Source organism: Polypterus senegalus, chromosome 8, assembly GCF_016835505.1.
Source record: "Polypterus senegalus isolate Bchr_013 chromosome 8, ASM1683550v1, whole genome shotgun sequence".
In the NCBI taxonomy this organism is placed as follows: domain Eukaryota; kingdom Metazoa; phylum Chordata; class Cladistia; order Polypteriformes; family Polypteridae; genus Polypterus; species Polypterus senegalus.
Genome location: NC_053161.1, coordinates 24,722,132 through 24,739,411, shown reverse-complemented (window position 1 = coordinate 24,739,411; position 17,280 = coordinate 24,722,132). Strand labels below are relative to the sequence as shown.

At 35.0% G+C, this 17,280-nt stretch overlaps 1 protein-coding gene across 1 annotated transcript in view; it reads left to right on the top strand.

Annotated features, from left to right (window-relative positions):
- The window catches only part of LOC120533844 (anoctamin-6-like), a 136,753-nt gene that overhangs the window by 56,590 nt on the left and 62,883 nt on the right, over window positions 1-17,280 (top strand). The window contains 4 exon segments of the mRNA XM_039760880.1: window positions 1,327-1,455; window positions 11,056-11,121; window positions 13,466-13,744; window positions 14,890-15,003. Of these exon segments, the coding sequence (XP_039616814.1) occupies window positions 1,327-1,455; window positions 11,056-11,121; window positions 13,466-13,744; window positions 14,890-15,003 (588 nt within the window).

Genomic DNA, 17,280 nt, shown 5'->3' with positions numbered 1-17,280 from the left:
GTAAACATTTATACAACGTGTGTGGATGTAGCTTTTTTGGTAATTACAGCGCTGTAGTCTGTCTCCTTTTAGACCATGAATGGAACGTTCACTTATTTAAAGCTTATGGTATCTGGAAAAGAAAATGCTGTGTGAGAGAGACCTTTCTTAGAATCGACATCACAAGTGTGCATGCCAGTTTAATGCACTGAAGAATGTTTTTTTCATATACCTACTGTATATACTCCTTGACAAGCAGTTAATCAATCTTAATTTTATATTGGACCATTAAAACCTTGCTCCATTAATGTGCCCTTTATAGACCATAAAAGATGATAGTATAATATTACAATGAAACTCACAACTAGAAAAAAATGTATGTTGTTGTACCATTTAAATTTAATTGATCTTTAGTCCTGGCAAAAGCTAATAGTTTCTGGCACACTGATTCTCTTACAACACAACTTTTGTTAGAGAGATGAGGTTTTCTACAGAAAAAACCTAAAAATGATATTACTGGGTAGCATGAGCTGCTTTATGGATTTTATCCCAAGCCTACTTCCTCCTAGACACTGAGTCTACAGACATGAAACCTTAATTAAATCTATATGTTGTTCATAGTCTGTTTGAAAACATCATGGGTAAAACAGGAACCAACCCTGGACACGGTGCATACACACATTTTCAGATATAATCCAGTGCCCTTGACACTTTAATTGAATTATGTAAATTTAAATGATGAATGGAAGGACTGGGCATTCCTATAATACTTGTGTTACAGTTATAATCCATACCTGACTTCTCAAAGATCATTAATAATTTAGTTTGCAATGATATTAGTATCATCATATAAAAGTTAAAAAATAAATAAATAAAAATGTGTAAATGTAGTTTTTGTGTATTCTGCACTAGTATAAGTTTTTGAGTGTTTGTAATAAATTAATTATGTTAATTAATGGTGCATGGCCGCTGATGAAAACTGATTGCACTTCTTATACATGCATTCTGCTGGTCTTTACTGAGTCTATTGTCCTTTTAAATTAAGCTATGTAAATCTAAAGAGGGAGGTTTAGGTAAACTGAAACATAGCTTGACAAGATTTTGCTAAGTGACAAGTGAGACAATAAGGTGTGTCTCCTAATTTGCAAAAGCTGTTCCTTTTACTGCAGGCTTACATCCTGGTTTGAGGAGTATGGTTAATGCTGCAAGCAAGAAAGCTCAGATAGTACCCAGTGTGTAGTTTTTAAACCAGACTGCACTTTATATTCAATCATGTATACTATTATGAAAGAGGAGCATGATGCTGAAGTTCATCCAGGATTACCAGCAAATTCATTTTTTTCACAGGTGGAGTTTAACCAGCAAAGTGACTCCCTGTTTTTTAATGATGGTAAACGAAGGATTGATTTTGTTTTGGCCTATGAAGATGAGGACATGAAAGAATATGAAAAAAGATATCATTTTCAGAGAAAAAAGGTAATGTATACCCTTTTTTATAATTAATTTAGTCAAAATGTATTATTTTATTTTTATTATATAAAAAATGTGTAATTATTTTTTCTTAACAGAATGAACAGCATCTTCTTTAAATTTCTGTTAACTTTTACTTTAGATCTACTTTTGGCATTTTTATATTATGTAATTATTATTATGTTTTACGGTTTTAAAGCTTCTATTTTACACTTAACACTGCTTTCATGTTTAAGGCCATTTTACTTTAATACAGAAAGTCCATTCATGGTAATCCCTGCAGTACCTCCGCACCTGTCCATACTGGAATCATTTTTGCTGAAAACAAATATACTATAGAGCATTTGTTTAATATTTTCACGTTAATGATTTGACCTGTAATCTGACTAGCTTATTTGTTTTTATTCAAATTAAAACTTGTGGATTTTTCCACTTGGTGACAAAAACATCTGTGTTGAGGAAGTTTACTTGGCTTTGTTTTCTACGACATTCAGAAGCAGTCAGGCAAGTAACAAAGCATAAATATGAAATATTGAGTATAATTAGTTAAGGCTTCTGTGAATACGGCAGGGGCAAATCTTGCTTCTTGGATGCTTGCTAAGAGTGTCATCTGTGTGAAGAGAAATCTGCTTTAACACACATAGTGTAATTGAAATAGAATTGCCGTCCACACCACCTGAGAAAAGTAGTTTTTACTTTTGTTTTTCAATTTAATTGTATTGTTTAATCATTGCAGTTAACTTAGTAAAGATCCCCAAAGTTCTTAAATAATCCCTTTAGACAAAGCTGCTGCTTCATTCAGGGGGGCTGTTCACCTCAGCCACCTCACATTTTGCACTATGCTATTATAAAGCAGAATACAAAAAAATAATGTAATACAGTTGTAATTCTTAAGGTCAATTCTGGAGGCCTGTTGTGGCCTATTGTTTTCAACATCTTCCTTTAATTGGAGACTCCTTCCTTGATTAAACAAGCTGTTAAGTCCACATTTTTATGTTTTAGTCTAAATCCAGAAATCACAAAACTTGTTTTTATTTTCATTGCAATGCATGTTAAAATGAGCCAAAGCTTTCATATCATTTTCATTATAGCTCTATTAAACTATGACCATTTAAAATGTAATGTGGTATTCTCAGTATTTACTGCTTTTGTAAAAGTTACTGTGCATTTACACAGGTTTTGAAAGACAGAAATATATTGTGGAGTAGGTGTGATGTTGTTGGGATAAGGCATCACCCAGCCTTTATTGTTATTAAAAGAAAGGGGATTACTTGACTGTGGGTGATGGGGCTATACCATGAACAAGAGGCGAAAGTCAAGAGATTGTCAGGGCAGTACATTCATAGGATACGGTGATTGAGTAGCGCACAACTGGCAAATAGTGCTGATCAGTGTAATTTGTCAAATCGTCATTCACAGTTAATTTTCTGCATTCACGTTCACCCTTGTTTGTTGAATTATTTACCGATAAATTGGCTGGTTTAAGATAATGTTTTTCTCCAGCGCCTATAATGCTTTGGGAGGCCAGTGCAACATCCCCCAGAGCTGTAAAAGCCAACATTGAATAGGACCGCAACCGGATATACTGTATAATGCTAACCATTTGCATTAGAGACTCTGTGGGACTTAGTGGTAGAACAGATAAGTAAATAATGCAGGTTCTCTAAATTTTTTTATGAAACATACCCAGTATAAATAAGGAGTTATTTCTGCTTGTTGCCAAATTTGAGGGTAGATCTTTGAGTTCAATGTCAGTATAACAGAAGGAGGCGCATGCACTATGCATGCATAATTAGCCATGTGGAGATAAAAAATAAACCTTAAAGATGCCCCGGCCCCAAACACAGGAGACTCTATAAAATAATAATAATAAAATATTTTTACTATTTAAAAGATGTTTCTTTTTTTTGATAGAAGAAAAAGTGCAAAGCATCAGCACAAACAATTTGGATTGCCTTCAACATGACTTCAAAAAAACGGAGTGAGCCGGAGGCTTCAATCATGACACACCACTGTGAATTTTCTTCCTTTAAAAATCTTGTGTATTTTTTCTGACTTTTGACTCTGATTTTGGGATTTCTGGTTTGTTTTGGCGAAGTATATGATTTCACGTTTCTGACTGCATTCTATCTTCTTTGATCTCACTTAGGCATGATGGTGCAGTGGTTGGCACTGCTTCCGCACAGCTCAGGTCACCTTTTTGGCCACAATAATTGGTCCAGTATAGTAGACAGACATTTTCCTAGCCCTCAGTGACAATTTAAAGGTGATTGCACCATTATAATCCAGTTAGATCTAGTTCAGTCGGTCCTTTCCCATTGACTTCAGTGCATTTTGCAGAGTTCAATGATATTTATGAACACCGTGATTTCTATGAACTAATGGTAATATGAACACCATGAAGTTCACTCATCACTCCTGGTGAAAGATTTTCTACACAGAAGTCAGATGGGCCTAGTTGATACATAACAAATAAAATCAAAGCATGTCTTTTGTATATAATAAATTATAACAACTCAATGTTCTCAAAACCCCTAAGTTTTTTTCTATAGAAACGGTCAAAATATAGTCATTAATGTATATACTATACAAAGTAACGTTTTATATAGCACATTTCACATTATGCACTAATTTAAAACTTAGTTGTTCATTTCACACATACATTTACTACTTAAAAAAAAAAAACTGCATGTAATGAAACACACTGAATTTTGTCTTCCTCAGAGCATCACGGGAGTGCAATTGTTACAGTCTGTTCCCTTATGGCACCAGTAACCAGGGATTAAATGCCTGCAATGTTAGTGTCCGTTTGGGTTCTTGACTTTTTTCTGCAATACCTACTTACTGGTTTTTAAAGAGAAACTGACACACGTTCTTACATGGTTGCCTGTGAAAATAGATTGCAAAAACATTAAGATGCTTTGCCTTGATAATCCATGGGATAAGATTGACAATGTTAAGTAGTGTGTTTACTTCAAGTCACAGGGTGTTATATTGATGTAGAGTTCATAATTAGTAATCTGCACGTTACTTAAAAGAAAAAATATTGCACAGTATATTTCACACCTTTATGCGCAAATTCTTCATTGTCAACTAGCTATAGTTTAACAATTCATTAATAATAGTTAAATTAACACTTTAAGTGTAATAATGAAATCAATGGTCTGATTTACATTAACTGTATAGGAATTACAGTAATTTAATGTTGAATATATTACTGATATGTCATCCTTTAACCTGAATACATAGTAAACCCAAATGGTTGTGTTCGCTCTCTCTATCTCTCTCCCTTATTGTATATTTTCAAGAAAAATAGGTGTAGAGTTGTGAAACACACATTTTTTTTAATATGCTACTGATACTGACTGGTGAGAGATTTTTAAAATCCAAATTTTTATAATTTTGTAAAACAGATTTTATTTGTTTATTTTTGTAAAGTACTCTTCACTGTGTACTGGTTCAGAGTTCTTTAACAAGTAAAATTCCATTGCAATCTTTATAAATTATTAACATAGAGAAACAGATTTGTTTAAACATACAGTGCATCCTAACAATATATTTCCATTAGTATTATTGTTGAGATATGGCCAGTTGCTACCAGAGAAGAGGAAAACTAAAACACCAGTCACAGTATGCCTTAGGTTAATCCATGGTCACTTATAACAGAGAATGTCAAAGACCAAGTCGGACACAGTCACAATCCTTGGCCATCTGGCTACCCACCTTCCTTGGGCATTCTACAAAATTAGCATGTGCTGAGCTGACTAATATAATAACAGTATCTTTCCATCATTTGATTCTAAAGGATGATTTTATGTAGTGGTTGTTATGAAGTGCATATGGGGTCTAGGGCAGATTAGCACAAGTGCTTGTAGGGTTTAAATCTGTGTGGCTCAGATATTGTGGGTGTGGATAGGAGCGATGAGTGTCTGTGAAGACTTAATGAGGGAATGGTCTAATTAGGCATTCACTTGAGGAAGACTGATTGGCGTAGCCATCCCGCATTAGGGCTCCGTGGATTTTTTTTAGTGTGCCTGCACCCCTAAAGTTTATGAAGGCCTCAGCAGGTTTGGGTGGGAAAGAACAGAGAAAAGATTTGATCACTAGTGTGAGAGAGAGAAGAGGATGAAAGCGGTAGAATCAACTTGGCTAATCATTGTTTTTTTAAGGAGCCAGACTGAGTGCCACAGGGACTCTAAAGGTGCTGTAGTCTTGTTCAATGAACTGTGGAGCGGGCAAGATAAGGGGAGGCCAGTGGAGTTGGTTGGAAGAGGAAGTTCAAAGATGCAGTGGTGTCTGGTAGATGGTCAGGATTCCCTGGTGACTGCTGTTGTCGTGGTAGTGCAGCTTGGATCCATTTGTAGGATTGTGATGTGGTGAGTTGCATTATGGGAGGAACACAGCACAGAACATCAGTTGAAGAGTAAAGCACCTGGGACCTTTAGACAGCCACCGTTTAGGTGTGCGTGGTTGTATGCAGCAGAGGGCGATCTTTCTCCTCTTAGATGTATTTCTTGTTGCAGAATTGACTAGAACCAATACCATCCCTTTTGTGCTCATGGCGGAAAATAAGTACAAGAGAGAAATATGGTACAAAAAGAGATACATGCATTTAACTTGCTTTAAAAGATAAAATTCATTTCCAGAATATAATGCATAATCCTGTATACATACATATTCAGGTCGGAGAGAAGCAAAGGCCAAGTGGGAGAATGCTGACGCACAATGTCCCATCCATTAGCGAGGAATGTTGGTGGCATAGTGAGATGCTTCTAACATTGTGCTGGATCCTCTTCATTATAAACACTCACATAATTACATATTCATAGAATTCATGTCATACATGAGTTACTAGCAGAACAACTTCTGTATTTTAATGTTTCACCCAGTCTTCACTAGCTTAAGCATTTTTACAGAAAACATGCTAATTCTACTTAATTTAGAATGGTTTTGAGTTACAAGCAATTTTGATCAAATAAGTGCTCAGATGATGAAATGTATTTAATTACAATCTTAAATTTAAGCATTCAAGTAAGAACTGCACAGTTTGATACTGCTAACATCATTACTTCCTCATTCATTGTTCTTGATTACATTGACAGTGCTTTATAGACAATTCTTTGTATTGTTTTAATGTGTGTTTTACTAGCATTCCTTTGAATGCCAAAGAAGTACCTGAAGTAGAGATTATTATTTATGTAACACATGCATTATAGTTTCAATCCCTTACTTTTTAAGTCACATCCCCATGTTGTCATAATTCCCTGGATGAAAATGATAGACTTCAGTTTGAACAACAAGTCTTTTCCCTTTAGGGGGAAGCTAGATTTTATTGGTGCTGTGCTGTAGATTCATGAATCAAAAGCACACTGAAGTCTAGGCAAATTTTAACACAAATCACTGCCGTGGGTTTTTATCGGGAGCCATTCTAAGCAGCATCTTATTAAACTGTTTATGCTTTTGGCCCAGTGTTACAGTCCCACAGGAAGATGACATGTCTTTCAAGGTTTTGTAAATACCACACCAGGTTTTTCCTTCTGCATTTCCCCGTACTTTGATATATCTGTCCTGAGTGGTGTTTTCTCAGGGCTTGGCAAAGGTAGTGCTTACAGGATACTGTAAATGCAGAGGTAAACTTGCCAGGAAGGTCAATGTTACTCTCATCAGTCTCTTCCACTGTAACTGAAGTCTAATGTAATTAATATACCATCCCCACCAAATAGGGGCTTTCACTTGGTTACTCTCTCTGTCCTGTCAGAGTTGTTGTTTGCATCCAATCTCACATGTGAAAGACCGTAATTCCTTTAGAGTTGATATATTAATTTGGGTGGTTTCCCAAGTCACCACCCTTCTGACTCATGCTTATTTTAGACAACATCCATTTTACACAGTTGTGTCATATTAGAACAATTTCTTTATAGAAGAATTCACTTTGTTTTAGGAAATTTTTCAGTATCTTGTTAATTTTCTTTACCCTTTTCTGATTAGTGCTTTTTAGTAATGTTATCTTGCATTTGCATTAAACATGTTTTTACCTTCATTATTTATTATTGCTAGAAGTGGTACTGTCCAGCTTTTGGACTTTTTAGAGATATAGAAGCTGAACAGTTTTGAAACACCTAAGGCCAATTTCTCACCACTTAGTGTTTACCAAAATATTTTAGTCGTAGCCTTTATTTATACATATAATCTTAGTAAGTCATGGATAGCTATGGCACACACCCATGACTGCCAGTCATGTATTGTGAGATCCAAAGTGACTCAGTCATAGTGGTGTGACTCACCACAGATTTAGGGGTGAGCTCCTGTGTGTGAGAGTTGACAGCCAATGAGCAGTCAGCTGAATGTAAACGTTAACGATGCATCTTGAAGGAAAAAAAAGAATGTGGGTTTTTTTTTGGCCCATACAAAGAAAAGAATGGCTCATCTGTCCAATGTCTCATGGTTGTTGTACTGCAATCAGGAAAAAGATGAGCCAAGACTGCAGCTGAACATCCCATACCTGGACAACAGTCATGTAGCCATCAGTGCTATCAGCAGCATGTCAGTTGGCTGTCAGAATGTTTGCAATATGTTGGAAATTTGAAGCTATGCTGAAAAGTTGTGAGGCAGTTTTGTAATCCGTCAATCCCTTGCAATTCCTAGTTTTGTTATTGGACATCCTCAAAGCATTGAGATCAAGCAGCTAGATGAGTTAAGTTTGATATAATCCTCTACTCAAAGTCATGTTGTATGTTCCTACCTTACTTTTATACAGCTTGAATTTGTTCAGCTAGTCGTGCAACTTTTAAAAATGATTGGTTACTCTATTACCTACTCAAGTATGTGCTAGCAAAATGAGATGGATACATAAGCCTTAAATGTACTGTGTGACACATAAAAATGTTGTCGTGTTTTTTTTTTTTTTTTTTGTCTGTCCTCGAGTTTCATTTCTTCTAGCTTTGCTTTTTGAATGATGCTGCCAAAACTCGTAATAATATGAGCAAGTTTCAGGCTATTTAAAATTGTTAAAGCTAAACAGAAGAATGAATTGGTTATTGTGTAGCAAATTCTGAAATTTGTCATTGTAAACTTTTGATTTCTCTGTCTTGGCATGTATTCTGTTAGCTGATGCGCAGTTACAGTAACTTATTTGCAGTTTTGGACAACCAGGAAGAAGTGCCCAGTGCATACCTTTATACTGTTGCTGTGTGATATCATGTGTTGCACATCAGCGGTCTTCTTACCTTCACAATGCAGTAGGAACCTTTAACAAAATTATCCACAAAATTATATTTGTCCATCAAAACCCAAGATGGCATCATAGGAAAATGAAAATATATTTTAACATCCTCAAAATTATGTCTAATTAACAAATACATTTGGATAGTACATCCTCAAAAACAATTACAGAACATCGTTTTTTTAAAGGTGAAAGGAAAGGCACAACAAAATTTTAAAAACTTTAAAACTTTAAATAGCTACCTGAATTATCTCTTGTCAGAATCCAGAATTTAACATGGATTTAGGTGAGAATTTATGGAGATTATAAAATGTACAATCATACTGCTCAAGGGCTGGCTAGGTTCCTCCATGGGCTAGATGTGTTGAGAGGTTGTATGTTTTAAAACCATTTGTTAACTTTGACATGAATGTGGTACCGTTTATTATTTTTAAAAGTGAATACTGTTCCAATCTGCATACTCCCTACCAACATTGTGTAAAATAAAATACCTTATTTATTACAATATCTTATAGGCGAGAAATTGTTATGGTTTTGGGGTTGTGCAGTATTGTGAACACTTTTTTTGTACATATTTGAAGTTTAGTTTTGCTTTGAAGTGGTGATATATTATTATTGTCATTTTTATTTACATTTTCTAACACAAGTGCCTCCATTTTCTGTGTTTTATTATAGCCACAGCTATGTTGTTGTTGATAACGGCACCATGTTGCTACCACTGGGTGACCGGGAAGTTTCTTCATTCTGCCACAGTTAAGCTTAGTTTATGGATGAATCTGGAAACCTTTGCAAGCAGTAGATAAAATTTGTCATATTCTCTTCTAGATTCTCAACCAAAACTCACTGCAAAAATATTCACCAGAATACATAAGTCAGATTTGAACATCTAGAGCTTTTGTTTTGAAACTATCAGATTGTCATTCCAGTTTTAGACTTTTGTTGGTTTCTGTGTTCCTGGACCTACTGATTATTGCTTTTTTGGCCTGACATTATTATTATTGGCAGAACAGAAATATGTCTGTACCATATTTAAGTTTATCACAGATTATAATTTGAAACAAAAATTGGGGCTTAACGGTAAAATTTTTATTAACCGTAATATTAAATAGATGATTCAAGGAAAGATCAGTGAAGTTTTTCACAATAACACAGAGAGCCTGTGCAAACTCCGCCAAACAGAGTTTAGACTGGCATATGAAGCAGCTACTAAACTTGTGATGCAGCAGTATTACCCACTATGTAGTATGCCACCCATTTCAAATAAATGAACATATGTATAAGAAAATACTGCAAATAAAATGCTTATCTTTACTCTTTTTTCCTGTATTATGTGGTATGTTGTAGTAATTGGGTTTGAAACTTCATAGGACTTTATCTGGGACTGCTTAAATTGCTTTATAAAATGTTCCATGTAAAATAAAGTTGGATTGATTTCATGTGGTTCTTCATTTATTTTGTTTCAGTTAACTATTTCATATAAATTCGGATTTCAGTCTAACAATCTCACACACACACTTTATATATATATATATATATATATATATATATATATATTTATTGTATGTGTAATATATACATAGTACACAGCACCAAATATAAATAAACACAGTTTTTTCTTCTTCTCCTTCTCTGTCTTTACTTTGCTTCCCCTCCTCCTCACAAATGGCTCTGGCTGTCTGATTGGCAGTGAGGTAGCTCCTCTTATAGCACACCCAGAAGTGCTCCTTGGCGTTTCTCAACCTTCTTTTGGCAGCACTTATGGGTGTGGTGGAGGAGGTTCTTCCAAGGACCCAGCAGCACTCCCTGGTGGCACCCACAGAGCCCAACAAGGTTGTTCCAAACTACAAGTCCCGACATGCCCTGCAGGGATCCGTGGTCCTGTAGCAACACATGGGGGCTGCCCTCTAGTGTCTTGAGGGAGATAATGTTCTGAATACAGTCTCTCCCTCTGTCCTTCCACCAGGCCGGGTAATGATCATGGCCATTTGTCACAAAATATATATTTTATACATATTTTGTATGATTGGAGATTTTTTTACCACTGAAAGTATAGTTCTAGTAAGTGTGGATTATAATGTAGTTACTGACAAAAACAATGTGCTATCTTATATTTTTGAACAGGGCACCCACATAGCCAGAGTTTATTTAAACATCTCTGTCAGCACCTGATAAATATTTTGAATTCCTTCTTCCACTATTGTTTTAAATGAGAATACACTATCTGTATGCTAATACATATGCTTTCATGCCTTATTTATTCCATTTTTTATTAGATATGTAGATATGTATGCATTTCATATGCAAAGTCATATTTTTTTTTCTTTTTTTATTTTCAGTACCTGACTAGACAAAATATAAATTAAAGTCTTTCTTCTCACAAACAGATGAAAAGAGAACATTATGAAGCAAGTCTTATTAAAATGGGTCTAGAACTGGAAGCAGCACGCTCTGTAAGTATGACTGGAATGTTGCATCAGTTTTCCTTTCTAATGTCAGAGATTGATTTAAAAAAATCAGATTGAAACAAATATTCCTATTTTGTAATATTTAAAATACACATTTTTGTCACTCTAAATTTCATGTCAAGTTATTAGGAAAGGTATTCTGATGATTTCAAGCCATACATATAAAATATTTGTGGTAAATCATTGTTATAAAATGCTATATTATATGACAAGATTATCCTTATTAAAGAATTAATTGTTTAACTTGCTGTTTACCAGGATTAGAAGTATAACAAAATAACATGGTGACAATATATCTGAAAAACACCAAAAGACAGAGGGAACATAATTTGTTACACAGTGTAAAAAATTCTTTATTTCATATTGCTTTGCTTCCTTACATTAATTATAAACTATGATTTCTTACTTTGTATTTTTTGATGCTTAGAGTAAATTACTGATTAAATAAATGGTGAAACAGATGTGAAATAGTGTTTTTGCCTAATGTACATTGTACCTATCAAGGTTTTTATTTCTGTATTTTTGGAAGGTAAACTTAATTGGAAATTAAATTTTTGTTCTTAATTTTTGTTTTTATTTTTCAAAAACAATTATTTATATATACTAGGGGGCAAACCCCTGCTTGGTTCTGCATGTTGCGCTGTGTGTTGATCATTTAAAAGCCTGTACAGCAGCTCTCCTTTTGTCTCACTTCCTTGTCTCGTGGGATGTTAAAGTGTCTCCGAGAAATTGTTTGCAAGTAGTATTGTGGGACTTCAAAGTGTCTCTGAGATGATGACGTCTTGACCCAAGATTTATATTTATATTTATATATATATATATATATATATATATATATATATATATATATATATATATATATAATATTGTGGAGCCGACCCGGACACAGACAGGCGGACATGTTGTTTGTCACCACCACACGTATTTTATTTAGAAATATATACAATAATTATAAATGGTCACTCAGACCCAGTTCGTGCACAATACCCCAAACACTCAGTCCTGGCCACAAATGCCTCTTCTTCTGGCCGACTCCAAACCTCTCTTGTGCCTCGTCCTGCTTCCACCTGACTCCAGCCTTGAATGAAGGGAGACGGCCCCTTTTGTCCTCTCCCAGACGAGCTCCAGGTGTCTCCCGGCATTCCCTCGTTGGCCACGCCCCAGCGTGGCGGAAGTGCTGGCTGTTCTCCCGGCAGCTCTCCGGGTGCCCCTCTAAATCTTCCCCCCACCACTTCCTGGTGTGGCGAAAGTGCTGAGGGAACAGGTCCCCAAGGCATTGGGGCGCCTAATGGTGGTGACCCCGGGCCCCTGCAGGGTGGGGCTTCCATGCCCTTAACCCGTGGCCCCCAAAGCAACCAGGAAGGCGGCCCCCACATGATCCAGGGTGGGCACAGACCCACATCCGGTCCCTCACGGCGTCCTGGCCGGGTCGTTGCCCCTGGCATCCCTGACAATATATATATATTAGTTTCAGCTGTTTTACTAATTATGGTAGAGTTAAATGTATCTTAATGGAGTTCAATTTTTTGTCACAATTAGACAAAACTATAGACTTAACGGGTTTGGAAGTAGTATTGATTGGTGGCTGAGAAGTAAAGTCTGCAAGCACAACAGAATAAGAGCATTGTCATGCTGCTAGAGACCAAGAAACACAGAAGATGTTAGAAGTATCAGACCTCCTTCCAAAAACAGAGTGAGGTCTTTATGACTTGGCAGAAGGCTAAAGTACCTTAAGGCTAGAAGGTGGCACCATGACTACTATTGTTTTGGGAATGGAGAAACCAAAATGCCCTTGAAGAATATGGGAAAAGATGATTACCAAGATTTCAGCACTTTCCTATCTGGTCCTTCAGGGCAACACACAATCCCTTTAAGGCCTTCACAAACCTCTGTGTTCCATGGACACCAGCTAGTTGCTGGAGGGAGTTCTGGCTTGAGGTTCAGTGCACACTACACTCACACCAGTTACCAGTCAACCTAACATGCACATCCTTGCAAATTAGAGAAAATTAAGAGTACTTTAAGAAATACCCATCCATGCAAAAGGGCATTATGCAATCTGAATAGAGACAGACTGAACGATATTCAAACCAAGTCTCTTAGAGCAGTAAAATAGCAGTACTTGCCACAGGGCCACAGTGCTCAGTAGTTATAGGAACTGATACTGGTGACAACTTTGGAATCCTTTACTACAGGGTAGTAGAAATCTTGAGTTAAATACAATCAATACTAAAATTAGATGTGTGTCAAAGTCAATTCTACTAATTTGTACATTCCATGATTATTAACATTGTCAACTGGTTTTGAAAACATTTTTTTTTCTTTATAGGTTGTGAACGAGAAATTAGTTTTTGTTAAAGTTCATACACCCTGGGATGTTCTCTGTACATATGCTGAAGTAATGCACCTTCAAATGCCCATCCAGATCAATGATTTAAAGAGCAAAGCGTCTACATTTAACTGCTTCACTAAGATCTTTTCTCCAAGTGAGGATATAATCCATCCTGAAACAGAATATTTTACTGCTCCTTTTGAAAAAGAAAGGATTAATCATTTTCTAATTGAAGATCAAGAAACTTTTTTTAATCCATCAACTCGAAGCAGAATTGTGAGTACACTTCTTTTTAATGTCTTTGAGCAAATTCATTGTAATATAATAATCTAGTAATTATAGTATGAATTTTACTGATACTGTTTTTTAATGTTGTACTGTATTACTAATATACTGTATTTGTAGAACTATTTTATATTTTATAAACTCTGTTTATAGTTAGGATATATATTAAGGTATTCAGTATTAGTTAAGCACAGCTTCTGTAGGCTTTTTCAGTTTTTCTTAAAATCAGTTATATACCAAGTAACAAGTTAAAAACTGATTTCGAATGAGATTTTCTTTAAAAAATGCAGAAAATCACTGCAATTTTCACTGACTATTTCTAGAAAATGTTTTGTTGTTTGTTTATGTGCCCACAGTAGGTCTACAGGTTTTTGTTCTAACCAGTTTCACAGTCCCTTGAATAGATCTCATTCAGTTAGCTGGCCTTTTTTCTGTTCACAGCAGCATTTATTTTTTTTTTACATTTATAACACATTTAGAAATATTTAGATTTTTGCTCTAGTTCTTTTGCTGTTTTTGTTAATTTGCCATTTTTTTCTGTGTTATTTGCTCCCTTAATTATATCCTAATAATGACATATAACAGCAAGCAGAGCAGACACATTGACAAACGGCACTGAATGCTGAAATGCTACGGTTACTTCAAAGTCATACCCACTAACGTGCTCATTAATAAATAATGGATTAAATAACCAGAACATCTAGAAAAGCAGGAGAAAATATGTATTAATAATGAAAATCTTAAAAACCAAGTTGAAAAAGCTCACTAAATTAGGCTCCTTTAACAGATGTACATGCTTGGCACATTCTAATTTAACTTTACCTAAGATAATTTTTTAATTTCTACATTGACCTCAAAACATAAAAACTGGGAAATAATTGGGTTGGGGTCCAATTAAGAATATAATTTGTTTGAATAATAACCTGCAGCCACATGGAGTCCCAGGACTGAGTTTGAGAACCACTGCTTTAGCATTGTTGGCAACAGTGTCAGTGATATAAAAAAGGGAAAATGTGTCTGTTTGGTTATTTGTTTTTTAATTAATATCTACTAATATTACCTTATAAATTGTAGCATATGAGGGAAAGCCTTTGAACTGCAGGGATCTGTGCAGTGATCATTTCTTTCTCTTAAAGGCAAATTATATTTTGAGTCGTGCAAACTATGAGGTAACCGACAAAGTAAGAAAATTTGGGATCAACAAACTGTTGGATGCTGGAGTGTACAAGGCTGCCTTTCCACTACATGATGTAAGTCAAATTAAAATCTAAGTGTTATATCTTTTTTAATTAATTGATATAATTAAATATCTTCAGTATGTATTATTTTATAAAAGTATTTTCATTCTATTGTCATATTTCTAGAATTGGTTACCATAGCATTAGCTACATTAACAAATGTTAAGTATTTCAAAAATGTGTACGATTTTTAAAATTGTTATTGCTTGTATGGGACATTTTATTATTATTATTATTTTTTTTTAACTTTATTTTCAACAGATTTATAACTGTAGTTTTATTACAACATTATGTCTTATAGTAACATCAGAATTCAGCAAAAAAACTAAATTAAAATTTATCAGTATTTAGAATTGTGATAAAATGTTCAAAAATATTAGTAGTAATGCATTTAACAACTAGTATTAATAGCTTTCCATTATTTGTGTACATTGTTATTGTTCACATAATTAGCCATGCACTGTTTAGTATGTGATATGTTTAACATTTTAGCCTTGGTACAGTAAAATTGTATCTATTACTTATTTACTCTTATTCAACAAAATTTCACTAAAGTCTTCTTTTGTACTTAAAGACAATAAAAGCATCAGTAGGGTAGTTATTCATCTGTTCAGTGTGGCCTACTAAAATAAATTCACTTTGGAAGAAATCAGAAGTGTTTTATGTGAGACATATTTCATGTTTCAATATATGGCCAGTGAATCCTCCATATTCATAAGTAGTTTTAGAAGCATATTAAATCCTACATTATAAAGAAGAATTAACCACCTTACTGATGCTTAGTAAGTGTAATTAACACCAAAACACGTCTTGTTAAAGTCTTGTTACATAAGTGTAAATGAGTAATAGTTGCATGTTTACAATACTTAAACTAAACTGTTACAATGATATGTAATCAGGGAATCCAGCCATCCATTTTCTCAACCCGTTTATCTGTGGCAGAGGTGAGAGAAGCTAGAGTCTATCCCAGCAAGGCACAAGGCAGAAACAATCACTGGACAGGGTGATAGTCCATTGCAGGGCAACTGCAGAGATAAACCTAAATACTGTTTTTCAAATCTGTTTAAACACCCTCACTTATAAAGAAAAAAAAACTTTTCACGATCACACATGAATCCAGTAAAAAGCAGGAACAGTGTTTAAAGAGAAATCCATCCATCCATCCATTTTCCAACCCGCTGAATCCTAACCACATGGTCATAGGGGTCTGCTGGAGCCAATCCCAGCCAACACAGGGCACAAGGCAGGAACCAATCCTGGGCAGGGTGCCAACCCACCGCAGTTAAAGAGAAATCAAATTGCCTAAAAGTCATGCATTCAATCTATAATGTGTTTGTCTAGTTCAGATTTTTAAAGAGATGCTGCCTTTTCCTCCTGTACTGGGCTGAAGATAGGAGCCAACCCTGGAAGTCCATTTTTGAGCCCCCAGATTACCTAATAGACGTGTTTTTTGAATGAACCCATGTAGATGCAGAGAAAATGTACAAACTCCACATAGACAGTGTCAGGCCTGGGAGTTGAATCCAGTATTGTGGAGCTATTGGGCAACAGCAGTAACCATTACCCCACTATGCTGCCCATGCTTAAATGCAAACAAGGAAAAAAGTGTACATGTGTGTCAAAAAGGAAAAAACTGAGAGTATTTTTTTTTTTTTAACATAAGTGGGCCTTACATTAGATGAATGTGTTTAAAAGTCTTCAGTTACCCAGTAATCACTTTTAGAAAGTTTTCATAGAATAATAGAAATAAAAACTGATAGTAACACTCTAAGTACTGTAATCTAAACTGTGCAGGACTATTAACTGACTGGTCATAAAGCTACTTCATAGCTGCTTGAACTTGAGCTGACATCTTCATGCATGTTTCTTGTATGCTGTGAATTTTCTGAAGTTGTATTTAATGTGTGGTGTTAGACATTGTATGTTGTTGATATTATACTACTGTCAGTAATCTGTGGAAGACATGCAAGACATTCCTTAAACTATCTATACATGAGCCTAAATTTGAATTTAAAATAGTTAATTTGTTTTTAAGGATTGTTACTTTTAATTATATTTGAAAAAGTAGCACAGTGTGTTTAAAGTGTGTTGCTCATGAATATAATTTTTAGTATATTTGAACACTTAATAAGCAGAACATTAGAGAAGGAATCAGGAAGTTGGTAGTTCCTGAATGTGGTTAGTGATTAGTCTAAAAAAAAAAGTAAAAAGTGCTAAATAAGGATGACATTGAAAAGGACTCCATGAACTAAAGAATTTCAAAGTAGTTGCTTAGTATTGAATTTATTT